The sequence below is a fragment of the Crocodylus siamensis genome, chromosome 4 (assembly GCF_052110815.1).
Source record: "Crocodylus siamensis isolate JL-2025a chromosome 4, ASM5211081v1, whole genome shotgun sequence".
NCBI classification, from domain to species: Eukaryota; Metazoa; Chordata; order Crocodylia; family Crocodylidae; genus Crocodylus; species Crocodylus siamensis.
The window spans coordinates 192058530-192085541 of NC_143398.1; the positions used below are offsets into that span (position 1 = coordinate 192058530).

At 40.9% G+C, this 27012-nt stretch overlaps 1 protein-coding gene across 1 annotated transcript in view; it reads right to left on the reverse strand.

Moving 5' to 3' along the window:
• Positions 1–27012, reverse strand: part of COL3A1 (collagen type III alpha 1 chain) — a 79814-nt gene that overhangs the window by 8799 nt on the left and 44003 nt on the right. Inside the window, exons 15-40 of the mRNA XM_090045266.1 lie at positions 24480–24533; positions 20567–20665; positions 20414–20458; positions 20210–20308; positions 19498–19551; positions 19216–19323; positions 17835–17888; positions 17601–17699; positions 14560–14613; positions 13595–13693; positions 13347–13400; positions 13176–13229; positions 12382–12435; positions 10731–10784; positions 9268–9312; positions 9047–9145; positions 8841–8948; positions 7008–7061; positions 5238–5291; positions 5071–5124; positions 4114–4167; positions 3482–3589; positions 3257–3310; positions 2380–2433; positions 867–1028; positions 602–709 (exon numbers count right to left, since the gene is read on the reverse strand). Coding sequence (XP_089901392.1) covers positions 602–709; positions 867–1028; positions 2380–2433; positions 3257–3310; positions 3482–3589; positions 4114–4167; positions 5071–5124; positions 5238–5291; positions 7008–7061; positions 8841–8948; positions 9047–9145; positions 9268–9312; positions 10731–10784; positions 12382–12435; positions 13176–13229; positions 13347–13400; positions 13595–13693; positions 14560–14613; positions 17601–17699; positions 17835–17888; positions 19216–19323; positions 19498–19551; positions 20210–20308; positions 20414–20458; positions 20567–20665; positions 24480–24533 — 1935 coding nt within the window. The remainder of the gene's footprint in view (positions 1–601; positions 710–866; positions 1029–2379; positions 2434–3256; positions 3311–3481; positions 3590–4113; positions 4168–5070; positions 5125–5237; positions 5292–7007; positions 7062–8840; positions 8949–9046; positions 9146–9267; positions 9313–10730; positions 10785–12381; positions 12436–13175; positions 13230–13346; positions 13401–13594; positions 13694–14559; positions 14614–17600; positions 17700–17834; positions 17889–19215; positions 19324–19497; positions 19552–20209; positions 20309–20413; positions 20459–20566; positions 20666–24479; positions 24534–27012) is intronic.

A 27012-nucleotide genomic window follows, 5' to 3' on the forward strand; every position in this document is an offset into this window, starting at 1 on the left:
AAAAACAAGAAATCTGGTAGAACTGGAGACGTGAGGGATTAGAGTTTTGGTGCATGTGATGAGAAGATGATAAGGAGTTTTCGGTTGGGTGAAGTTGGTCATATTTTTTAAAATCCTCACATTGATCCAAGAATATTGGTACCATTGATCAAAGGCAGTTCTAGATTTAAAAACAAAGCTAAATGTAGGGAAAATTTAGATTTAGATATGAATATGAATTTTGAAGTTCATGCCACACTGAGACAAGTCCAGAATTGCTTGGTCAATTTTCATTTAGCTCCAGATCTCCAAAGGTATTTAACTACTTCATTCCTAGTTAAGTACTTAATTTTTTAATTCTAAAAGTTGATTGAGAAGCTAGTTGCTTAAATACCTTTGTGGATCTGGACTCTTCACTCATCCAAAACTTTAACTGATATTGGTAGAAACTGGCTTAAATGCTAATTATATAGTCTTTGACCTAATAGTTGGAAAATTTGGCACATTCATCACATGTGGAACTCAGGACTGTTCTTACAGGCTGAAATTCTCCTAGGTATTTCTAGAATGAAGTTAATGGTATTATCTTTGAAGGTAATTCCTTCAATATATCTCCACTCACCTTTGGTCCAGGTTGACCGGGAGTGCCCTGTAGGCCACGTGAGCCTGGTAATCCTACTTGACCACGTACGCCCACTAGACCCTGAGGGCCTGGAAGGCCTATTTGACCCTGTTGAAAATAATTTGGCTAAATTAATAACTGCTGGATATTTTTGAAAACATGGCTTTTTGTCATCTTTTAGCATTCATCAGGAAGCCTCTTTTGATGACGTGCTTACTAACTTTTATTTATAGGTTTAAAGAATCCTGCAAAGTAATTTGCTTACTTGTTCTCCTCGTCCTCCTGGTGGACCTTTTTCACCTGGTGGGCCAGGTTCACCTTTTAGACCAGCACCGCCTGGGCTGCCAGGTGGACCAGTGTGACCTGCTGGACCAGGAGGGCCATCCTTGCCTGCAGCTCCAGCATGACCAGGTGGCCCTGGATTACCCTATAAATGTAAAAAGAAAAGAATGAGATAAAGTATCTGATATGATAAATACTACTTCATGATGATCATTTCTCATTGTCCATGTTCAGCAACTATTAAAAAAAAATATGTTGCTTGTTTTACTGTCAAATGTAAACATAGACATAACTTGAGGCATCTGAGGTTGAAATTGCTTTGATTTGCTTTCACCATAAAAAGTTTATTCCTTTCCTACTGACTTAAGTCTAGATTTTGTTTTACCTCTCCTTAATTATGTTTTAAAATTTGGCTCTTCTAAGTGGTTATCTAGACATTGGTGGTACTGGTCAGTTTCTGGAATTATTCAACCATTTCATATCCTAGAACTCTCTTTGTCACTATGTCATAGACATGGAAAAAATGCTTTGGACATGTGGAAAGTCTGATACAATACCTATTAAAGTTAATAGAGGTATTGGAGCCTATATACCCATCTTGGTATTTTTATCAATCAAGCAGTAAAACAAGAACTGTAATATAGGTCTAAGTAAAAAGCCATAATAATCTGTTAAGGAAATTATGAGCTTCCAGGAAATAAGACCTTACATCAGCATTTCCTTAACAGATTTAGCATGATAATTTATGTTCAGTAGATTCATATTTACTTTTTAATCACAAAAATAGGATAAACAGAATAAATTCTATGCTTTCTCAATTATTTTTAAAGAATCCATAACCGTAGTGTGTATTATGGAAATCAGAGATAAGATATATATGAAGAGTAGCATTTTTTTTCAAATAGGGATGATTTATAAAACTTGGTCAAGGGTATTATGCAACAACTTCTTATTACAGTGGATCAGTGTGCACCTGCAGGTCTCTTATCTTCATACTGTGGAAGGGAAGGTCTCATGGAACATTTTCCTTCCTAATACTTCTATCACTAGTTGTTTGGTTTTGATACAGTTTTTTCTATAAACAATGAAAAAACACATAGAGTCTCAGCTGTCATCACTCTGAAAATGACTGACAGAATACTGAAAGCTTTGGGAGAGGAGAGAAAGACAAAACTGTGCACCCTAAACTCTGCACTTCTTGTATTATAGAAAAGTGAGAGAGAGAACAGGACATTTTTGACCAACCAAAGATGAAATCCAACCACCACTGGAGCTATTGGAAAGATCCTAATAATGCTAATGAAGGAGCAAGCTTAAAAAAAAGAAGAGTATTAAGGAAGTAAATAAAAGAATGCTATTACCAGGAATAAATCTATTTCTACGGAGATACTTCAGTTTCATTATACCCCACCATATGTTTTACTTATGCCAACGTGTAAAGATATGTTTTAGGTGCACTTGAAAGGTAAGTATGAACGAATGACAATATAACTTACATTATTACCAGGGGGACCAGGCAGACCACGAGGACCAGGGAAACCACCTGAGCCCTACAAACAAACATTTCAAACATAAATACTAAAACATTGAAAAGTCAAAAACTTATTTCTGTATACAATTCTGTATTTTGTATGTTAGTAATAAAGCAAGGCCTGTTGTTGTGGTCCAGTGGTAGACTTGTTTTCTACACTGGAGATACTGGTTTCCTTCCTGGATGTGCATATAACTACAGCCATCCAGGCACTGCTCGTCTGAACTCAGTCTGGCCTTTGGATTTTGTCTCAGTGGTCTAAAGAGGGGATGGAAAGTCTGGACAACTTTCACCTCCACTCCTCTATGGTCCTGCCCAGGCATACATGTTGAAGGTACTGGTGACCTCTCACATTTACACCATTATGCAGAAGGATCAATGGTTGACTACTAATAATGCAGGGAAGGACATGTCAGATGGTTGATTTGTTAACTGCAGTTAATACATCTTTGATGTAGTATCAAATTCATGGTACAAGCAAGAAGCAGGAACACAGGTCCTTGAGAAAAACCCTAGTTGTTTTGTATAAGACCCAAATTAATTTGCACAGTTCAGAACACATAGTCCAAATGTTAACTTTTTAAATGAAAATCTAAATCATGAACTTAAAAAGCCAGCCAAACAGAACTTTCAGCTATAACTGTAGGTAATCTTAAGTAGGCTATCATATGGTTTAACTCCTCCAGTTATCCCCTGTGGCAGGAGAATTTTGCTAGGACTTTTTTTTTAAAATGAAGTTTATAAATGTCTCTGCCTTCTGCAGACCATGTTGGAGTTCCTGTCTTAGTACTAAGTGTGCTGTCTCCTAGTGAGAGAATGATAGAAAAAAAGATAATACTCACAGGGCTACCAGGAATACCACGTTCTCCTTTTACTCCCTGGAGACCAGGTGGGCCCTAAAGTACATGAAAGAGACATTTTAATACAGTATAGAATTAGCCAATAAGATATGAGAAGCATTAATATGTTGTGTATTTCAAACACTTGTTTGATCTAAAGGCTGAAAGAACTGGAAGCTGTATTAAGACTGAAGTATTAGTAGAAGTAGGATAGCAATTAATACTTACTGGTGCACCAGGGCCTCCGTGTGGGCCTGCAACTCCAGGGGGACCATTCTCACCTCGTAGACCCGGAGGGCCTCTCTCTCCTTTTCCACCAGGTTCCCCATTTTGTCCCTTTATTAAAATGAAAAATTAACTATTCTAAATATAATTTAATTAAAAGCATGATAGGACTGAGCTGACTATTACTAGAGGGATCCTGTTGCTTGGTTGAAATGCAAGCTCAAACGATGTAGTCCTAATGAAGGCAATGGAAAATATAAAACTGACATTAGTGAGATCAGAATCAGAACCCACATATTTCTGTTTTAGGAACAGAAATCTAATTTGAAATTTTACTCTGATGGAGAGAAACTCCAGAAAGATCTCATCAATCTAAGTGAGTGGACAAACAAATGGTAGATGAATTTCAATGTTGACAAGTGCAAGGTAATATATATGAAGAAAAATAACCTCAACTATGTATATACAGTACGGGGTTCTGAACTGGCTGTTATGACTCAGGAAAGAGAGTTTGTTTTCATTGTGGATAGTTCTCTGAAAACATCAGCTCAATGTGCCTCAGTGACCAAAAAAGCCAATACAAATGACCTAAAATTAAACAATGAGTTTCAATTTTTTTTCCTATTCTTACTTACAGGAGCTCCAGGGAATCCAGCAGGCCCTGGGGAACCTTGTTCTCCTCGGTCACCCTGAAGAAAATGAACAAAGGGAAAAATGATAAAAACAGTTTTTATGCCTAATATATGAAGACACTACAGTGAATAGGCTCATTTTTCTCTGGCAGGCCAGTAGTTGAAATAAAATGTGAATATGGCTTTTGAAACTGTATGTTTTCAAACTGGTTTATTATGTCAAATGTGTTAATCATCAATAACATGTCAGGTCCTGATTTTTATTGAGTCATTCCATGGAGTTTGTCTGATATAAGTGTGTGATTGGAATCTGGCTCATTTTATTAATATGAAATGTAAACATACAGAGAGCTAGTTAGCCTATGTTAATCTAAGTTGGGCAGAAGGCTAACTCATTCATAAAGAGACTAGAGACTAACTCATTCAGAAATATGTAAGCTTCCATAGGCAACAACATACTTTATCAGATGCTATGAATGGATTGGCTACCCCTGCTCTCTGTAAGTCCATTCATAACATATAAATAGGATGTATCTTATTAAAGCTTATATTTTTCTGAGAGAGTTATTTTTTAGGGCATCCTGCCTTGCTTTCTCTTGGAGTACAGAAATGGATATATTTCCAACTGGTTATTTAATTCTAAAAATAAACAGATAAAAGACAGAAAAAATAAAAATCACTCCACTTAAATTAATGGCTCAAAAACGTCAAGGTTTAGTTTTGGTCTTGTGATACTTTCAAATGCATGGGAAATGGGTAGAAACATTGTGTCACTACCTTTACAACCATTCTTATATCTTTGGTAGTATTAAAAACAAGTGGTGGGACTCTCGGAAGTTCTGAGCAACTGAAAATAGCAGTTAAGTCTGCATGCAGCTGCCAGCACTTAAAACCTTTGGAAATAAAGCCAAATACATTGATATAATCTACAGTAGGTTGGACAAAAGGACTGCCACTTACAGGACCCCCACGGGCACCAGGAAGACCAGGGGGGCCATGTGGTCCAATATCACCCTGAAAGAAAAGAATGAAGTTTATTTCAGAGTTCTTCTTCTAACTCATTAGACAATTTCAGACCTACATATGCACAACACCTTATTCAAACACACTTTTTTGTTATACATTACCTTTTCTCCAGGTGGGCCAGATGGACCAGGAGGTCCAATGGGACCTGCAGGACCCTAAATAATTAGAAAACAATGCTTTAGTATTTAGCAGTATTATTTTTATGATCAATAGAACTTGAATTTCAGTCTCAGTATAAGCATGGTTCTGCAGCTACTTAAATAATAGAAAGTCTATAAATGTCAATGTATTGTTTTGCCCCTATTTATCAAGTTGGCATTTTGATGGATTTGACTGATCTTTGATTAATGTACATTGACTTTACTGTGCCACTATCTAAGGCCTAATGGAATTCCCATAGAAGTCAGTGAGAGTCTTTCCACTGGCACACAAAGGCAGTCATACATTTATATAACTTTACACCCATTCTCCCATTAATTGGTTTATACACCAGTTAGTTGATCTATTTCTTCAAAGAGAATTTCTGAATGTCCAAATCATTATTTTATTCATTTATTGACCTGCATGTCAACATTTTCTAACAGTTCAGTTACCATCTCATGGCTGTATAATACTTGATCCAATTCTATATCCCTCAAATAAGAGGAGAGGAGTAAGGGCAGATACATAAAAGGAATATAGTTCCATTTAGAAGGGATGTAGACACCTAAATCTAAAAATATGATTTGTAAAAATATCCATTCATCAGCTAAACCTAGTAACTCTGAAAATATTTAGGTACCTTCAGTTTTGGCTTTAAAAGGCATTTAAGCTGTGTTTCTGAAAACACCCAGAAGTACTTCATTCTTTACAAGCCTAGGGAATAACTCAGTGGTCATATCATGCATAGGCTTCATCAGGATGCACACAACAGGTATTTCTCTGCTGGTTTCACTTGGGATGCTTATTCCAGTATGTGTTCTCAGAGCATTTCTACCATATCAAGCTGCACTATACATTATGTATAAATGTGGCAGCAATAGCCACTTCTCTCCAAAGGGTGGTGATGGTTTGGGTTCTCCCTTACTTCTGTAAGTAGCTCAGTAGTAAGAGTTTCATCTAAGATGTGAGTATCCCATGTTCAGTTCCCTCTTCTGCTGTTTCTACACATATGGAATAAATAAATGCTTGCAGAAAAAGAGCACAACACTCTAGTATAATGGCATTTATATTATATTCTGTTGGGGACAGAAGTCCTGGTTTACTGGTGCAGCTCTAGAAATTACTAAATTATGCAATTACTTTCATGATCAAATAGTCCTTTGAGTAGGAACTGGGATCTAGGACTTCCCTCTCTCAGGTAAGTGTCATAACAACTGGGTTTCAATGCTGTTCTAACCTTTTCTCTTTCTAGTTTATGGAATCCTGTATTTTTATGCTAATGTAGCCTGGGAGCCCGGCACACAAAGTAGAACGGTACTAACAAAAGAGGTGGAGAGTGGCCTCTACTCCACTCTAGAATAGCTTATAGTGAGGAGATTAGGATACTTTCCTGGAAAGTAGGAGATGTTGATCCTTTTAGGGTAGTGGATGGCACCAGATCTGATGTCTCTCATGTAGTAAATGCTCCAAAAATTAAGCTAATGAAGTTGCTCTGGATACAATAGAATTTGGTGTTTCATATCATAAAGTGATATGAATTCACTAAAAGTATGCTTATAGTGTAAATGGATATTAAGCAGCTGTTGAAATTAAGTCAATTAAGTCTCTGATGCCAGCTGACTTCCTGCTTCTTGGGCAGGGAGCTGGAGTCGATGATCTTGCAAGGTCCCATCCAGCCTAATGTCTGTGAAATCTATGACATCATCTGTAGCTTGAAAGGTTCTACTCACTCTCACTCCATCTTTACCAGGTAAGCCATCACCGCCTCTTCCACCAGGCTCTCCCTGTCAAACATATGGCAAAAGGGATCAATACATTTACTGAGAAAGACACCACAAGAATACTGTAATAACTGGTGTTTTTAACTAAAGTTATACAAATTTGGCTTTCAGTATAACATTCTACAGTGATACAGGGTCAGACACAGAACTCGAGGGCAAAATTCAACATCCATTCACCCTCAAAGGTGGGAAAATTTCACGGGCAATATTCCTCCTTTTGTATAAAATAGTATAGTGCCATTGCTTGAAATAAGGTGAGTCTAAACAAGACATTTATTGTGCAGTTGGCTAATTAATGGTGCAGTCAACATCTCATGTCTACATGTGCGCAGCTATTATGCTACAGTAAACTAATTTACTCTGCAGTGGGATAGTACTTGTAAATGCAAATACTGTCCTGGTGTGGAGTAAAAAAACTCCCCAGCAGCACATGTTTAGATGTTGCCCAGGCTGGCTGGGGCATAAGATTGCTTCAATGCGAGAGCTGTCTGCTGGCTAGCCCTACACTAAAGCACCCTTGGGCCCCAGCCAGCCACCCTGCAGTATGCTGAGTCAAGAAAGTAGCCCTGTCTTGGCAGACTGACCCCTGAGGCCTCCTCCTGGCTTATAATGCTGTAATCCTGGGTGCACGTGCAGATGCGTGCATGGAAGCAAGAAGCTCCAGAGTTTATTGCTGTGCAATAATAGGCACATGTAGACTAGGGGTGTGTGAAGTGGGCCCTATTCGATTTAGATTTAGATTCAGCCTGAGTCAGGGACAGTGATTTGATTCGCTGATCCAGATCACTGTCCCTGATTCGATTCCACCAAATCTGATTCTGAAGGTTCGGTGCTGATTTGGAGGATCAGCAATTTGGACATAGACACAGCTTTAAAACTTTTTTCTACATACCTTGAGGTAGCAGGCATAGCTTGTGATCACTGCAATGCTGGGGCACATAGAGCATCCCACAGGAGTGCGGGAGGCCCCTTCATGTGCTCAGAGGTGAACCCAGAAGTGGACCGGAAGTACTTCTGGTCCACTTTCGGGTCTGCTGGGGAGCATGCTGGGGGGCCCCCTCATGCCCTCCTGGCTCAGCGATTGGCTGCAGCGGGAACTCGGGTACTCCCCCAGACTCAACAGGCACCAGTCACTGAGCTGGGGAAATGCTGGGGGGGGGGGGAGAGGGGCAGCGTGCTTGTCGGTGGACCCAGAAGTGGACTGGAAGTGCTTCTGGTTCACTTCCGGGTCTGCTGCTGAGCATGCTGGGGAGACCCCATGTTCTTGTGGGACACTCTTTGCTCCCCAGCATTGCAGCGCTCATGAGTCCCTACTACCTAGAGGTATGTAGAGAAAACATTGAAAACTGTCTCTATTTCCAAATCTTTGAATCTATCCGAATTTTTCCAAATCGATTTGGAGGGTTCTGATTTGATTTGGAGTGATTAAAGGGTCCTCTGATTTGATTTGGATTTGGAGATTTGGCCACTGAATAGGGCTGAATCTCTGCCAAATTGAATCAGGGACTGAAGCTTCACACAACTCTAATGTAGACACATCCAGAGTATGTGGACTAATTTAGAAAAGCATAGTTAGCACTATATCTTTACATGCTGTAGTCTTTTTCAAATCTATATCTTGATTTTTAGAGAAAAAAACCCTGACCTTTAGAAGCATTAAAAGGAATTGCAGATGAGCATCAAGTATGTCATTTAGCTAAAAGTGAAATGCATAACAACTAAGCATTTTTTCTTTGTGTGGACTAATGCCACAGCATAGACTGAGATGAAAATCATTGCTACCTTTTCTCCTCTGGGTCCAGCACTGCCACCAGGTCCTCTCTCCCCTGGCATTCCCTGTAGGCCAGGAGGTCCTAGACCACCAGGGGGGCCTGGAAGACCTTGAGGACCCTGAATGTACAAAGGGAAAGTAAAAAAAGAAGATCAACTTTGACTACATCAGAATGATGCACATCACAAAGTAAAAAATTTGAATAATGTGTAGGTACCTTGGAACCTTCTGGACCCTGTGGACCTATTCCACCTCTAGCTCCAGGGCTCCCTGGAGGACCTTGTGCACCACGTTCACCTGGGATGCCATTTTCACCCTGTGATTAAAAAATAACTATTCCTGCTTTGTCTCCAATGTTTGTCTTGAACTTGCCTTATGATTTAGCATTTATTATCTCATTTATATGTTTCATGATGAAAATGTTGTAGTAATACTTACCTTAACGCCTTGGGGTCCAGGACCTCCAGGTTCACCTTTTATTCCCTGTTTAAAATGAAACATAAATTAACTACAAATGTATAAGTTTTGGTGCTACCCCTGAAAATGATAAAATAGAATTTGAAGCACCATGATGTTGACTGACCCCTGTTAAGGAGTAAGTAGCATGGGCTAAAAATGCTAAATGTAGAACTTCTTAGAGAGTGGAGCAGAAATAGTGTCAAAATATCATGCTTTCACAGGTTTAAGAGTTTGGATTTTAGCTCTGTTTTCAGGGGGTTATCTCTGTGGGTAGAAAAGGGAAATTAGGCAATTGAATCAGCACTAATAGTGCAGATATACTAACAGCATGACAGCGATTTAAAACTTAAGCTACTAAAACATTTATTAGGTTTTGAAGGAAGAAGACTTAAGAATAAAATTATTGCCTGCATCATGATGGCTGTATTAGCAGTATTATCTTTGCATCCTTCCAACTCCACCTCTACTCTACTGATTCTGGTGGGGGTTGGCCAATGGTTTCATTCTGAGCATGGGTTCTTGATCTGCTGTCCTCATCCATTTCCTGGTATTAGCAACCCATCAGCAGGGCAGACCCTACAAGGAGAGGCTACGGGACCTAAACCTGTTCAGCCTTCACAAGAGAAGGCTGAGAGGGGATATGGTGGCTATCTATAAACTCACCGGGGGGCACCAGAGGGGAATGGGAGAAACCCCGTTCCCCCAAGCACCTCCCAGAGTAACAAGGAATAATGGCCATAAGTTGTTTGAGTGTAGGTTCAAGCTGGACATTAGAAGGCACTACTTCACAGTCAGGGCAACTAGGATCTGGAATCGACTTCCAAGGGAAGTGGTGCTGGCTCCTACCTTGGGGGTCTTTAAAAGGAGGCTTGATAATTACCTAACTGAGGTCATATGACCCCACAATTCACTCCTGCCCAGGGCAGGGGGTCGGACTTGATGATCTACTTAAGTCCCTTACAATCCTACAGCTATGAAACTATGACACAATGAATCATCCCCTCTGCGCTGATGCATGAAGGAGCCTGACATAGATTACAGCTTTGCAAGACACATGCTTACTGGCTTGCTGAATCTCAAAAGGGAGCCTCTTAGGAATTGCTCCTCCTTGGGCTTGTCTATATGCGAAATTAATATATTCAGGGGTGACTGAATATATTCTGGCTTAATTTGAGCAGGAATAAACTAATCCTGATGTTATTGTTTACACGTGCATTTAAGTGCAGTAATATAGTGCAGTTCTAGATACCACTTGTAGCTGATGGGACAGTCCATCAGCACAGTAAATTAGTCTGCTGAATCCTAATTGCCATGCACATGTAGACAATGATGCTTTACTGTGCAGCAAATTAGTCTGTTGTGCAGAACTCCTCTCGTGTAAATGTACCCATGTATTTTTCTTCTGATTTTCCTTTCTTTCTGAAAAAAGAACACCAACTTACTGCTTCTCCAGGTTTTCCACTCTCTCCAGCTAATCCTGGGTTACCTGGCAATCCCTATACAAAGGAAAGATACCACTTCAATTATTAAAATATATATAAATAATTATTTATCTAGACAAACTTAGCTATATGTTGTAATATTTCATGAAGATATGTGAAAAAAAAAATTAGATCAGGGATTTTCAACCAGTGTTTTGTAGAGTTCTGGGGTGCCGTGCAATGATGGCACTGGTAAGTGTTAGAGGTGTGCAAAACAGGCTCTATCTGATTCAGATTCAGCCTGAATTGAATACAGAGATTTGATTAGCTGATTCAGATCACTGTCTTTGATTTGATTTGGCTGAATCCAAATCTGAAAATTGGAAACTGATTCAGAGAATCAGCAATTCGGACATAGACACAGTTTTAAAAGTTCTTTTTTTATATGTACCTTGAGATAGCAGGCACAGCTCATGATCACTGCAATGCTGGGGCAGATACAGTGTCCCACAACAGCATGGGGGGTCGCCCCACGTGCTAGGCGGTGAACCTGGAAGTCGATTGGAAGTACTTCTGGTCCACTTCCAGGTCTACCAGAGAGTGTGCAGGGGGCCCCTTTGTGCCCCCCGGCTTGGAGATTGGCTGCAGGGAGACCCCAGGTGCCCCCCCAGACCCAGAAGACACCAGTCATGAAGCCAGGGGGATGTGGGGGCCCCCCTGTGTGTGCCCCCCAGTGGACCTGGAAGTGAACCGGAAGTGCTTTTGGTCCACTTCCAGGTCTGCTGCTGAGCATACTGGGGAGCCCCCCATACTCCTCTGGGACACTCCATGCTCTCCAGCACTGCAGCACTCATGAGCCCCTACTACCTAGAGGTATGCAGAAAAAACATATAAAGTTGTCTTTATGTCTGAATCACTGAATCTTTCTAAATCTCCCCGAATCGATTCTCAGGATTCCGATCTGATTTGGAGAGATTAAAGGGTCCTTTGATTCCATTCTGATTCAGAGATTCAGGCACCAAATCAGGCCAAATCTCTGCTGAATTGAATCGGGGACCAAAGCTTCGCATAGGCCTAGTAAGTGTACAAATACCTACACATACATACTCCATAAGAGAAACCCAAAGATTTCAAATAGAAGTCCATACTGTCAAAAAGATTTTTACCTGTTGACCTATTAAAAATGTTTTTTCCAGTCATATTATTGTTTACAAATTATTATAAATACATACGTTTTTTTAAATGTTGTGCTGCTAAATTCAGAAAAGCTGTGGAGGGGTGCTCTGAGTTGAAAGAGGTTGAGAAACACTTACCTAGAGAACTTACAGAAATGAATCTATTCTAGTCAAGGTTTTCCAAGATAAATTATTTATTCTTTAAAATCACAGAAAAAAATGTTGATACAAAAATGTGGAAATATTTCAGTACTTGAATGCTGTGTTGTATAAAGTAATAAGTTCTAACTAGATATCTAGCTATCCAGATTATTTTTAGAGATTCCTCAAGCATCTTGCTTAGTAATATTATAATTGCTGCATAACTTATTAAATGAGTCAATCACTCACATTTAAAAATATGATGAAATAAGATCTACTGAAAATATTTATTTCCTTTTTTATTAGTTTGTTTTAAAATGTTATACTGGAAGGAATAAAAGAAGAATGAACAATACCTGTAAGCCAGGTGGGCCCATAGTTCCTGGTTCTCCCCTTTCTCCAGGACTACCCTGGAAAGAGAGAAGCCATACAATTCTTCAACATCATTCTGTACATAAAGGATTGGCTTAAACAATCTACGTATACTCTAAAACACAAACTGTTAGGGAAAAAAGGAAAACAGGAAGATGAACCATTAGTGTTTTGTTACAGGTATCAGGTTTTGTTATATCTGTCATGACCTTCTGATCTTAGAGATTTGACTTGCAGAAATATACAAGTCAAGTATTTTTATATAAATAAGGATGAAACACATACTGGTTATATTTTATAGAAATGATTTTAAAAAATACTAAGGCTCCTAATTGTTTATAAATACTATGTTGTCTTTTATTTTTGAGTATCTTCTAAATATGCAAAACTGTACCAGTGACTCAGAGGGCATGGAGGAACAGATCATATAATGATACTCTTTGGGCTCCCCTGGGTACTATGATAGTTCTGGGCTACCTGTGCTTCCACTACAGAAGCAGATTGATATTGGACTATGGCTAGGACAACTTCCATACAGAGAAGACAGGTAATCAAAGCCAGTCATGGCTGTCCTGCACTCCATAAGGCACATGCATTCTTGATCCTTAATGCCTTTTGGAGTTCATGCACATACTCTGGTCAGTGCCATCTCCTCTCTTATTATAAACAACAATTCCACAGAAAGAGTATTTCCTCAGATATACTGTTTCCAGACAAAGTAATGTATCAACTGTTCCAGATTTTTTTAATTTTGACACTCTATTTAGACACTACTTACAGGAGGTCCTGTGAGACCTGGTGGACCACCTTCACCATCCTTTCCAGGAAGACCCTACCAAAAACCAAAATTATACTGTGGTTATGGAGCAGTTCATTTTTTTTTAAAGGATGGAAAATGCAGAGGGCATTGTACAGTATTGGTAAAGAAAAGGTGATTAAAGAAACTGACCTGTGAGCCAGGGGGACCAGGAAGACCTCTTTCTCCATTTTTACCTGGAATGCCCTTGGAAAAAAAGAAGATGAACCATATTTAATGTGCAGGTTTAATATGGAGGCATCATATCTAGCATGACAGATTCCAAGAAATAGAGCCTAATCCTCAGCTAAATTAAATCAATGTCACATCGCTGAAATCTATAGAGCTACACTTAGGCTCATTAAGTTTATGTTTTTTTAAGTAAAAAAAATCACACTTACCTCACCACCCTTAGGACCTGGGAAACCCATCACACCTGGTTGACCTCGTGAACCTGGTTGGCCTGGAGGACCAACTCGACCAGATTCACCCTGATGACCCTAATAAAACAAAAGACGTCAAAGCATGGGGAGATTTGATGATAACAACAATAACAGTGAAGTGTGAAAAGTCAATGACTGACTTAAAACACAAGTAAATTTTTCATTTTAAGCTTACTTTTATTACTTATTTGAATTGCAACAAATGGGAAATGGAATGGAATGGAAAAGTAATCTGTGTTTATTATAATGTTATTATAAGCAATAAGTTTTTGACACTGCTTTACAGTGAAAAGCATATAAAACGATATACTTATGGAGGGATCCTCATTGCTCAGTGCCCAGGCCACAATGTTATGTCATCTGGTCTGCGGGGCTCCCTATGGGTCTGGACCTTTGATAGTGGGGGCACAGTAGCACCACTCCCTTGCTGCCAAATTTCTAGACACATAGGGAGCCCTGCATACTTAACTGGGCACCTGATCCCAGTTTGCAGGGCTAGGCAGGGGCAATGCCAGGCTTCTGAGCCCAATACTGGCATACAGGGGCAGCACTGGGTTCCAGAGTGTGGGACTGTGAAGGGGCAGTACCAGGCTCCATGGACCCAATCCCTGTGTGCAGATAGGAGGGGTGGTGCCAAAGCCCTGGGATCAATCTCAGCATGAGGGAGTGGTGCTTGTGCCTCCAGGGCCAGATCCTGGTGCATGGGGCAGGGGGTTGGTGCTGCCAGGCCCCAGGGCCTGATCCTGGTGTGCAGAGCTCAAACCAGTCCATGGACCATCCTCTGCCACTCATTTGGCCCAAAGGGCCAAATGGGTGAGCACTACTGTGTATAACATGGCATAACATGGCTAATGAATCTGGTATATATGTGGGGTGTCAAGTTCACAGAACACACTTGCATAAGATTTGTGCAATGTACATACTGGAGGTCCTTGTTTGCCATCAGCTCCTGGGCTTCCTGGACTTCCAGTCAAACCCTGGATTAGAAGAAAAGAATATGTCCATTTTTACTTAAAAATAATAATGTTAAATTACATTCTGTGGAGAAATCTTTCCTTTCTGCTGGGTTAAATGGCCGGTTTCATAAGTCAAATTCAGGCCCAATTAAAAAAAAAAAAAAATTCTAGGGTGGGACAAACGGATCAATAACTCATTTAATAGGAATTTAGCCCATCAATACCAGGAATAACAATTTGCTTTGGATATCTATATATAGGTATGTGTATCTATATATAGGTATCCAAAGCAAATTTTATATATATTAGTAGCCAAGACAAATTTTCACTCCTAGTATTGATGGGTTGAATTCACATATACACACACTCTAAAATTCTATTATTTCACACTTTTGAGGGGGAGGGAGAAGTATTTGTAGATAATAAAAGCAATATAACCATTTTCATTAAGTCCTGTAAGTAACTTTAGCCTTCAACTTCATTTTTTTAATCTACAAAGCTGTAATTTTTTTCTTGTTAACTATATGCATTAAGTTGATACCATTCATTTCAATAAAAACTTTCTTTCTGCCCAAAAAGTCTGTGCAAAAAATATGTCTGCTGACTTCTGAACTCAGAAATAGCTGTCATCTATAAAAAGCAATTCTCAATATAATATATTGAATATTACTGCTTTATATATCTAATGCCTTACAGTTTCTCTGAATGGCTTATTAAAGCCTGCCAAACAACACATTTTTACTGAGTTGCAAATACTAAAGGCTTTATAACAGGAAAAATGCATAAATAATACATTTTATATAAAATTAGAAAGACTATAACTAGACTATAAAGAAAATTCTGCCAGGGTAATTCATATAGAAACAAATCCTATGAAACATGACATATCCTGAGCACTTTGGAGTCTCCTGAATTCTATGGATTTAACTCTATGTAAACTTCCAACATAAACTGAAGGAATGCTCTGTGAAGGGGCCATATTAATGCTAGTTAATCAGTCACTGACCAAGTATAGAAATCATAGAAATTGTAGAGAAGCAGGGCTGGAAGGGACCGCTGAGCTAAGTACAGACAGTCAAAAAGCCCAAGGCTGAATCAGTTCAGTTTCTGCAGGCTAGTCTAAGCTGTGTATATAGAACCAATAGGCAAGTGAACAGACATTCACTTTTGATTCTGGAAATGCAGCCATGTGTCTGCAGTGGCCCAGGCCAGAAGTTGGGGGCTGCTAGAGCACGCATCTCTGCTTGGTGGAGCAGAAAACTTGGGCCAAGGTTAGACTGCCCACCCTGCTTGGAGTGACAGGGGTTGCGGGGGTGGTATGAAACATCCTGAAATGCTGGGGGATTGTGAGATAACTTAAATCTGGAGGGGAAGTTCAATAAACTGATTTAACTTAAATCAGTTACATCTGATGGTACTTCTACCCAGGCTGATCTTAAACTGGTTTTGGTCATTTTGAAAGTGGTTTATGTGCACTGAACTTCTGTTGTGCTACAGTTTGGAATCAGTTTCCAATCACTAATATTAGTTTATGTGTCATTTTTGTCCCTAGCCCTGGAGCTCATCTACTTCAACCCCTGCCTGAGGCTGGATCATCCCTATCCAAACCATTATATGCAAATCCATAATCTAAACTCTTCATAAGACTTTCAGAAACCCAAACAACACAAGATATAGCACCCTGTCCTCCCAAAGGTAAATCAGGGGAACCATGGCAGCCAAGAACATGTTTATTTGGAAGGAGCTGGTAACTGCTTTGGAGCCTACTGCTCGTCTAGGCATGCAATACTTAGTTACAGGCACTCCCTGTGCACAGATTGTGCAGTGAAGAGAAAGATAATCAATTCCATTTATTTGGAGTAATTGAAAATATATTAAAATCATTTAAGAGTTAACTGAAATTATCTCTAGGTGACTTGATAACTGCCTACAAGTATGTCAGGAGTGAGCATTGAGATCTAGAGGAGCAACTCTTTAGGAAGGCACCTCAGGGGAGGATGAGGACCTATGGGAATAAGCTAAAGGAGGGTAAATTCAGGCAAGATATAAGAAAGAGCTTTTTCTCTGTAAGGGTCACCAGAATCTGGAACACACTCCCAGCAGAGAGTTCTCCTTAGAGTTGTTCAAGATTAGGTGTACAGGCACTTTGTTGAGCTCGTCTGAGCCCAATAACTTCGTGTCCATGGCAGGGGACCAGACCTGATGATCTTACATGTCCCTTCTGGTTCTATGATTCTATGAAATTAAGACTGGTGGTGGGCAAACACTATACAATTTAGGGTTACCCGAACAACAATTTTTAATCTTTATGCAATTTTTTCTGGCTGCTTACAGCTGCTAAAAACCAAACAGACAACACTTTAAACTCAGTGTATTCCCATGCTGAGGCCAGCAGATGCGCAAAAGAGGCATTGAGTTAGTTGGACCCAGTTCACCTAACGTCTGTATTTGGGTGTTTTAGTGGGGCTTTTTTGGTACTTTTATTTAATAGCTGATTCAATCAGCTGTTAGATACAAGTGCCAAAAGCTCTGCCGAAGCTCCCAAATTTATGCAGATGCTGTAGAGTTGGGTCAAACTAATGTGTTGCTTCTTCTGGTAAAGCACAGGGCTTTTTATTTAACATTCGTTAGCAGCCTCTGTTACTTAATTTTCTTTGGCTTGAAAAGCTGAATTAGAAAGTTTATTAAAAATGACCTTGTTTAAGGGGTTTCTACAAGTATCTTTCATCCAAAAGCTTGTCTAAATTTATTCCAGCCATGAAGTAGGTTCAATAAAAGATATCACCCCCCCCCCAAAAAAATCCTTGTTTCTCGCATTCTTAAATGTAACATGGAAATCCAGAGGCACATGCAATTGATTTTTAAAGACAAAAAATACATAGTCACAGTTAGCGGTATTCACAAAAAGTAATTATTACTGGCATTTCAAATTTGGTTGCAAAACCATCACACCAATTTCTAATAAAGTACAGCTTATCTTAACTCTAGACATAAAGAACTGATCTTACTCTAAGTCCTGGAGGACCTGGGTTACCATCTTGTCCACGGTCTCCTTGAGGTCCTGGTGAGCCTGGAAATCCTGGACCACCACGTTCACCAGGGGGACCCTTAATTGATTTGGAAAAATATATTATGGAACTACAGTACGTAAAAAAAAATAATTTAAACTCTTGTCATCATCATAATAATCATCATGGATTGTACAAAATACAATTGGCACTATATGAAAAGAACATATGTACCTTTTCACCTGGAAGTCCATTACTACCGGGTAGGCCACGGAAACCTGGGGAACCCTACCAGAAAAGAATGCAGATGTTTTAATGTTGCTCATAATGCATAACATCAACCCAGGTTAATAGCAACAGTACAAAATTATGGGTTGTTGAAGAAATAAGTGTAGATTTCCTTTAAACCAAGTGGCTCCATATTTTTAAAAACTTTATAAAAACAAATTACTATGTTTCTCACCCAGCAGCATTTACTTATGCTCCAAAAAAAAGATTTAGTAAAAGAGATTAATGGAAATGATATGTCACTATTGTTGTAAAGACTCCAGGTAGCTTCCCCACCCTGTTTATACTGTGCAATTTGAGTTTAATCCACTGCCCAGTGAAGTCAATGGGAGTAATTCAATTGATTTCCATGGACATTGCATTTGATATTTTATATTTAAAATATTAAAATTTTTAAACAGAAAGAGTAAACCAGAAAAAGTTACTTAAAATACTTCCACTTCCTTGAAATAAGGCCCGCAGCCACATTGGTTTTAATGACATTAACTTGTATTTTCTGCTTTTTAAAGTATATTTTTCTTTTGGAGCCAACTCATGCTTGCAATATCCTTTTTATTTTTATGTTTATTATTATTTTTTTACTGTCCATCTCCATCGTTTTCTTACAATTTGCTCACATACTAAATTCAATTACCAGGCTAGCAAACATAAACAGAATCAATATTTGTTCGATTTGTTTTACTTAGGTATAGGAAATTAAAATGACTACAAAGTTATCACTCTTGCTTTTGCTTGAATAATTTAAAAAATAATTTACACACCCTTGCTATTAAAAACACTAGACTATAATGGCTAAATAACTGGTGGCAGAATAATTAGCTAATGATCCTGTGTATGGTTTAATTGACCCAACTTTATAGGATTCAAACTTTGTCATATTCATTTTAGAGTCTTTGTTATCTACTAGACTTCCATTTACTCTACAGAAAGTCATCTTCTACAAGTTGTAGGTAGATTAAGGTTCTATTTGCATTCTTTATTACATGTCATACTATATTTTCCTGTTTTCTACTGTTCTTTGTTCAGTGTCTTGGGTAGGAACATCACTATTTCCAAGATCAGTATCTAACTGACAATAAATTGTTATTTAAATTCATTTCAAATTAATGTTGACCCAAACTGTGCAGTCCATGTCTCATTTGGGACTATATCATGGCTAGATATTTTCCAGTGTTTGGGGTATTCACTAATGGAAGTCTGATTCAGTATGGGTCTAGACTCAAATTTCCCTCTAAAATGGGGAGTCTGAATCCAAAGTTTTGGTATATGCCTAATCCTATTTTTCACAGGATTTATCTACTTAGCATAGTGATCTGTAGGAGCTTACCCTTTCTCCTGGTGTACCAGGTAAACCATTTGCCCCTGGCTCTCCATTAGTGCCTCTTTTGCCTTCTTCACCAGGGGGACCCTGAGATCCTGGAGAACCATTTTCACCCTAGTATCAAAACAAGAACAAGTGAAAGTATAATTAATGGAAGCAAAACTCCCATTGTGTTCAGTGGAAGTTTGGTCAGGGTTTAAGATAACAAGATTTGGCTTGTTAACATGAAGGCTAGAAAATATGATGAAGTACTAAAACTTTAGAAAAGTTTTTAGAAAAATCACTTACACGCTCGCCTCTTGGGCCTGGCTCTCCTTTTCCACCATGCTTACCAGGTTCACCCTAAACAGAAAAAAATGCTACATAACACCAGAATATTGTAGTAAGGTTGCAACAATAATAACTTTCAGCTTTTTAAACGGACAGCTTGCTTCCATGCTGTTTCTGTCTACTGTTTTTTACTGTCTTTTATAGAATGGTTGGAACTGTTTCTTCTGGCATCTTGAAACCAATAATGGTGGATGCCAGGAGGGTACTGAATAGGGGACAGAAATTGTAGATGTATCAGTTCAATGTGCTTGCTCTATAACATCCACTTTTGCCACTGTCACAGACAGGACACTGAGCTAGATGGACCATTGGTCTGATGTAGTATGGCACTTATTATGTTCTTACGTTATTGCAGAATAGCTAGGAGTGGATTCAAGTTACTGTCCAGACACAGATGCCTCAAACCAGACATATATATGTATTTCAATACTTGTGATCATAAAATGGCAGATTTTGCCTTCCTTGTATTGAAATATGATACTATTATCAACATTTTAGTTTTATTATGCTTGGGTAAATAATTATAATATGCTAGGGCAAAAAAATGGCATAATAAATTCTAATATCTCAAAAAATGGGACATACTCAAAGGTATTTTAAATGGTAATAGAATAGCCTATGCCATGTCTTCCTGTCATGTACACTTGTACAATGCATATCGGAGACTTACCGGTGGGCCTTTTGCTCCAGGAATTCCATTAGTACCTGGGGGGCCAGGAGGACCACGAGCTCCGCTTAATCCAGGAGCACCAGGAATACCAGAAGGGCCCTGGATGGGAAGGAAGGAATCTTACATGAGCAAACTGTGGCTCCTGAATCAAAACTGAAACTCCACCAAAAACAGCAAATAATGAAAATGTGGTAGAATACTTACTACTTCACCTTTAGGACCTGGGCTTCCAGGTCTTCCAGCAAGGCCCTGGAAAGAATAAGAAATGATTATCTTTCTATCAAAAGGAATGCATAGCCCTTTGCAGACATGAGTGTACACAGTATTTCCAAGCCCATTTGAGATATTTTTACTTACAGGAGGACCGACTGCTCCAATATGACCTTGGGGACCAGGTTCTCCTCTTGCTCCAGGGGGACCAGTTGACCCTGCGGGACCAGCAGGACCAGGCTCACCCTATGAGAAAGACAATGTAAGCATAAATTGAATGTAATCTAGTATTGTTCCAAGGGCTATCCTTAACAGAATATATTCATCTCTATACCTGTTTCTCCCTACATAAATTGTTGCTCAATCATGGCAAAACACTGACACTTATAACTCCCAAGTGCAAAAGGCCAAGTGGCTGGCATGGCAGGCTTTGGAGATATTGCTGGATAGAGAAACTGGTAAAATGTGTTACAGGCCTGAAGAACACAGGTGAGCACATACTCCATAATACACCATGGGGCATTATATCCGCTTTTTGCTGTATAGGCAGAATACTTGAAAATTGCACTGCTCTGTGCATGTCATTTCACAGCAGCTGATGAAATGAGCTTGGGCTCAGAAAAGCTTATGCTATATTCCTCTCTTATTTAGTTAGTCTGTAAGGTGTAAATCTACCCTGCCTTCTGAGCGTTCCACTACCAGGTTGTCATAGCTCCATCTCATATTCCGCAGAAGAACAATGCTGTGATTTAACCCTTGTTACTTAAGACAAGAAATAGGAAAAGGAATATATTATTTGTATATTTAACATGGAGAAGCAGAGCCAGTCCAGAAAAGGAGGGATAAATAGTGGTTTCAGAACAGAAAAAGGATATTACAAGGAACTGTTAACAGGGTTTCATAGTTTCATAGTTTGTAGGGTCGGAAGGGACCTGAGCAGATCATCTAGTCCGACCCCCTGCCATGGCAGGAAAGAATACTGGGGTCAAATGACCCCAGCAAGATGTTCATCTAACCTCCTCTTAAACACCCCCAGGGTAGGAGCCTGCACCACTTCTCTTGGAAGCTGGTTCCAGACCCTAGCCGCCCTGACTCTGAAGTAGCACCTCCTGATATCTAACCTAAATCTACCCTCTGGCAGCTTGTGACCGTTATTCCTGGTCACTCCTGGCAGTGCTCGGGGAAACAGGGACTTCCCCAATGCCTGCTGATCCCCCCTGACTAGTTTATAACAGGCCACAAGATCCCCCCTCAGCCTTCTCTTTTGGAGGCTGAACAGGTTCAGGTCCTGCAGCCTGTCCTCGTAGGGCCTGCCCTGCTGTCCCCTGATCATGCGAGTGGCCCTCCTCTGGACCCTCTCCATGCTGTCGACATCCCTCTTGAAGTGCGGCGCCCAGAATTGGACACAGTACTCCAGCTGCAGCCTGACCAGTGCAGCATAGAGGGGGAGGATCACCTCCTTGGACCTGCTCGAGATCATGCCAAGGTGCGGTTGGCCTTCCTGACTGCATCCCCACACTGCCGGCCCATGTTTATCTTGGAGTTAGTGATGACCCCCAGATCCCTTTCCGCCTCCGTTCTGACAAGAGGGGAGTTCCCCAACCTGTAGGTATAGTGCCAGTTGTTCCTCCTGAGGTGCATCACCTTGCATTTGTCTGTGTTGAAACCCATCCTATTCTCGTCCGCCCACCCTTGTAACCTGTCGAGGTCTGATTGTAGCCTGTTGCATCCTTCCAATGTACCCACGTCCCCCCACATCTTAGTGTCATCAGCAAATTTGAACAGGGTGCTTTTTACCCCCTCATCCAAATCGCTGATGAAGATGTTGAACAGTGCGGGCCCGAGGACCGAGCCCTGCGGAACCCACTGCCCACGTCCTTTCAGGTTGAGAAGGACCCATCTACTACCACCCTCTGGGTGCGGCCCTCCAGCCAGTTGGTGACCCATTTGACTGTGTGGGTGTCTACACCACAGCCCCCCCAGTTTCTTAATGAGAACAGGGTGAGAGACAGTGTCAAAAGCCTTCCGGAAGTCCAGGAAGATTATATCCACTGCTACCCCTGTGTCTAATGATCTGGTGATCTGATCGTAAAAGGCCACCAGGTTGGTCTGACAGGACCTTCCACTGATGAACCCATGTTGGTTGCCCCTAAGCATGCAGTCTCCTGCTGGCCCCTCCTGGATGTGTGCCAGCATAATTTTCTCGAACAGCTTGCCTAGGATCGAGGTGAGACTAACCGGCCTATAGGTTCCCGGGTCCCCCTTCCTGCCTTTTTTGAAGATGGGGACCACGTTGGCCCTCTTCCAGTCCTCCAGTACCTCACCAGAGCACCATGAGTGCTCATAAAGTTGTGCCAGGGGACTTGCAATGACCCCGGCCAGTTCCTTTAGAACTCTAGGGTGGAGATCATCCGGGCCAGCTGACTTGAATACGTCCAACCCCTCCAGAAGCTCCCTAACTAAATCCTCGTTAACCCGTGGTCCAAGTGTGCCTCCCCCGGGGCCCGAGGGGGGCCCAGCAGGGAGGTGGCTGTTCTGGTCCCTACTTAGGAAGACGGAGGAAAAGAAATCATTAAACATGTTAGCTTTGCCATCTGGTGTGACAACCAAGTTTCCCATGGCGTCCTGCAAGGGCACCACATTACCCGGGACCTTCTTTTTACCCCCTATGTATTTAAAAAAAGACTTCTTATTGTCCTTAATCTGGGAAGCTAGTCCCAGTTCCATCTCTGCTTTGGCCTTCCTAACTGCCCCCCTACATCCCCGAGCAACTACAGAATAGTCCTCCCTGGTGATGACCCCTTCTTTCCACTGGGTATAAGCCTCCTTTTTAGCAAGGAGACATTCCCAGATGCTTTTGGTGAGCCACAGAGGCTTGTGTGCTCTCCTGCTCCCTTTGATCCTCGTTGGGATTACCTTTCTTTGGGCTTGGAGGATCGTCTCCTTAAGGAGCGACCACTCTCCTTGGACACCTGGCTCCCCTCCCCCCGGGACCTCAGCGCTTCTCCAACTATCCTCCTTAGTTCATTGAACTCTGCCTTCCTAAAATCTAGGGCCGCTGCCTTACTGCATGCCTTTGCCACCTTGCGCTGGATGGTGAATTCCAGCAGGCGATGATCGCTGTCGCCCAGGTGGTCGAGTACTCGCAGCCCCCTCACCAGGTCATCACCCGTGGTCAGCACTAGGTCCAACAAGGCGTCCCCCCTGGTGGGGCTGTGCACCTCCTGGGTTAGATGGAGGTCCTGCACTCTGGCCAAGAACCTGCAGGAGCGTTCAGACCTGGCTGACTGCTCTTCCCAGCAGATGTCCGGGAAATTCAGGTCCCCCATGACAACCACATCCTTAGCCTTCACTACCTCTGTGAGCTGACCCAAGAATTCCTGGTCAAGCTCTTCACCCTGGTTGGGAGGTCTGTAGTAGACTCCCACCATTAAGTCCCTTTCCCCTCGACTGCCTTGTACTCTAACCCAAAGCACTTCGGAGTGCCCCTCCCCTGGCTCCTTGCTAATTAACGAGGATGTGTATTCTTCCTTAATATAGAGCGGGTTGTGATGTGATGGGCTTAGCTTCACATGAGAGGGACACAAAATAAATAACCAGAATACTAATTGGAAGATTTTATTATTTACACTATGAGTGTATCTAAATGTGGATAACTATCAGATCTTAAAAACAGAATAATTAGTAATGGCATCTGCTGAAAGAAACAGAGAAGTTGTCCTACACACAACATAAAATACATGACAGCCTAGTCCTTAAAACCATCATTAAATATCCAAAATACAGGCAGAAATGAGAGAGTTTTTAAACAATGGGCAAAATCCTGCTCCATTCATTTATATGAGCTTCCTTCAATGGGAAGGCTCAGGGAAATGTAGCAGGATTTACCGCCTCCCATGTACAGAACACACCAACTATCAGATTGAGTCAAATTGATGTAACAGTAGTCAGACAGTGAGAGCCATGTAGTAAAAAACATACCAACACATCTTAGGTAGTTATATTAAAATAATATTCAATATTATATTTATTAAATATTAAAATAAGTTTGAATAGATACCTTAAAACCTGGGGAGCCTGTGAATCCTGGAGTTCCAGGAGGACCGGGGGGCCCCTGAAATAAAGAGAACAATGTTAATATTGCAAAAAATGAAGAACATCTGCAATATATTCTAATTTAGAAATAAACCTGATTGTGTGAAATATTTTTCTGTCATACTATTACGGAAATACTTGGAAAACATAAGCCATGCTCTACAAGAGGAAATTTGTATGGCCTTAAGGTATCACATCTATACTTTTGTGATCCCCAGTCAAGCTTCATAGTTTCATAGTTTCATAGTTAGTAGGGTTGGAAGGGACCTGAGCAGATCATCAAGTCTGACCCCCTGCCACAGGCAGGAATGAATGCTGGGGTCAGATGACCCTGACAAGGTATCTATCTAGCCTTCTTTTAAAGACCCCCAGGGTAGGAGTGAAGACCACTTTGAAGCTGGTTGCAGATCCCAGCCGCCCTGAGAGCGAAGTAGTGCTTCCTGATATCTAGCCTGAATCTGCTCTCTGTCAGCTTATGGCCGTTGTTCCTTGTTACTCCTGGTAGAGCTCAGGGGAACAAGGACTCTCCCATTGCCTGCTGGTCTCCCTTGGCCAGTTTACAGAAGGCTTCAACCTTCTCTTGTGGAGGCTGAACAGGTTCAGATCCCATAGCCTCTCCTTGTATGGCCTGCCTTGCTGACCCCTGATCATGTGGGTGGCCCTCCTCAGGACCCTCTCCATGTTGTCCACAACCCTCCTGAAGTGTGGCGCCCAAAACTGGATGTAGTACTCCAACTGGGGCCTGACCAAAGTCGCATAGAGGAATAGGATCATCTCCTTGGACCCGCTTGTGATGCATCTGGGGATGCATGACAAGGTGTGGTTAGCCTTTCTGACTGAGTCCCCACATTGGCAGCCCATATTCATCTTTGAGTCAATAATGACTCCAAGATCCTTTTCTGCCTCTGTGCTGGTGAGAGGGGAGTTCCCCAGCCTGCAGGTATGCTGCTGGTTCTTCCTCCCCAGGTGTAGCACCTTGCACTTGTCAGTATTGAAACCCATCCTAGTCTCATCTGCCCACCTCTGTAACCTGTCCAGATCTGATTGCAGCTTGTCCCTCCCCTCTAGTATGCCCACCTCCCCCCATATCTTAGTGTCATCTGCGAATATGAACAAGGTGCTAATCACCGCCTTGTCCAAGTCGCTGATGAAGATGTTGAACAGTGCAGGCCTGAGGACTGAGCCCTGGAGAACCCCACTGCCCACATCCCAAAATCCCACATCGGAAATGACCCATCCACCACCACTCTCTGGGTACAGCCCTCAAGCCAATTGGCAACCCATCTGACCATGTAGGAATTGACACTACAGTTGCCTAATTTTTTAATGAGAATGGGGTGAGAGACAGTGTTGAAGGCTTTTCTAAAGTCCAGAAAGACTGTGTCCACAACGACACCTGATTCCAAGGATTTAGTGACCTGGTCATAGAACGCCACCAGGTTGGTCTGACAGGACCTGCCTCTGATGAACCCATGTTGGTTGTCCCTAAGCATATACTCCCATGCTAGTCCCTTGCAGTTGTGCTCCTGGATGATTTTCTCAAATACCTTCCCCAGGACCAAGGTAAGACTAACAGGCCTATAGTTTCCTGTGTCCTCCCTCTTCCTAATTTGGAATCACATGTGTTTTTATTGAATTATTTGATTGTAATGTAATAATGTCAAGTAAAAATATATATTTAATGGCTCATTTTAATGTGTGTGTGTGTGCACGCACGCGCGTGTGTGCATAAGACAGAAGAATGGGCAACATACTTGTTTTGTTTATAGTGGCTGGAAAATAACAATTTAGAACCATTTATCAGGCTATATGGGAAAAATCCCATGCATTTGTTAGGAACCTGTGATTTTCTAATTGTTAAGTTTTCTACATATAATCCCAAACAATTCTGAGTGTGGCATTTAAAGCCTGTAGAAAACTTAAGGTGTTAGGACAATTATAGCAGACTCTGGATCCTCAGGAATAAAATACCCCTGGGTTCCTCTGACAAACCCCATCAAAAAAATTATTTAGTAAAAAAAAGAGACCTGATTCTATTGTAATTCATTTATCTAAGGAAAATCCCAAAGATTTACACAAGTAGAATGCTATGGAAAGTCGTTAGACACCTACTCCTAATGTCCAGGTTCTGTCCAACATTTCCCTATTCCATATGGAGCAGCAAACATATGAAGGATGTTTTACACTGATTGCAATATTACACTGAATATTGATATATTCCTGCCAAAATACAGCTCTATCCTCCTCCTTTTTGGGAGAAAATGGTAAACTTTCTCATTCTTCTAGGATTTTTCTGTCATCAAAATCTGGTCCATATAAAAATTTTCACTATTTTCATAAATTTATAATTTGAGAGGTATTAGGGTATACACACACACATATATAGTGACATGTTTATGTTATTTTCTTTTTCTTTTTCATTCAAAATAAGTGCATTATATTTCAATTATAATAATAAACAAACATATAGGTATGTGCATGCATCCTATAGTGTTGTG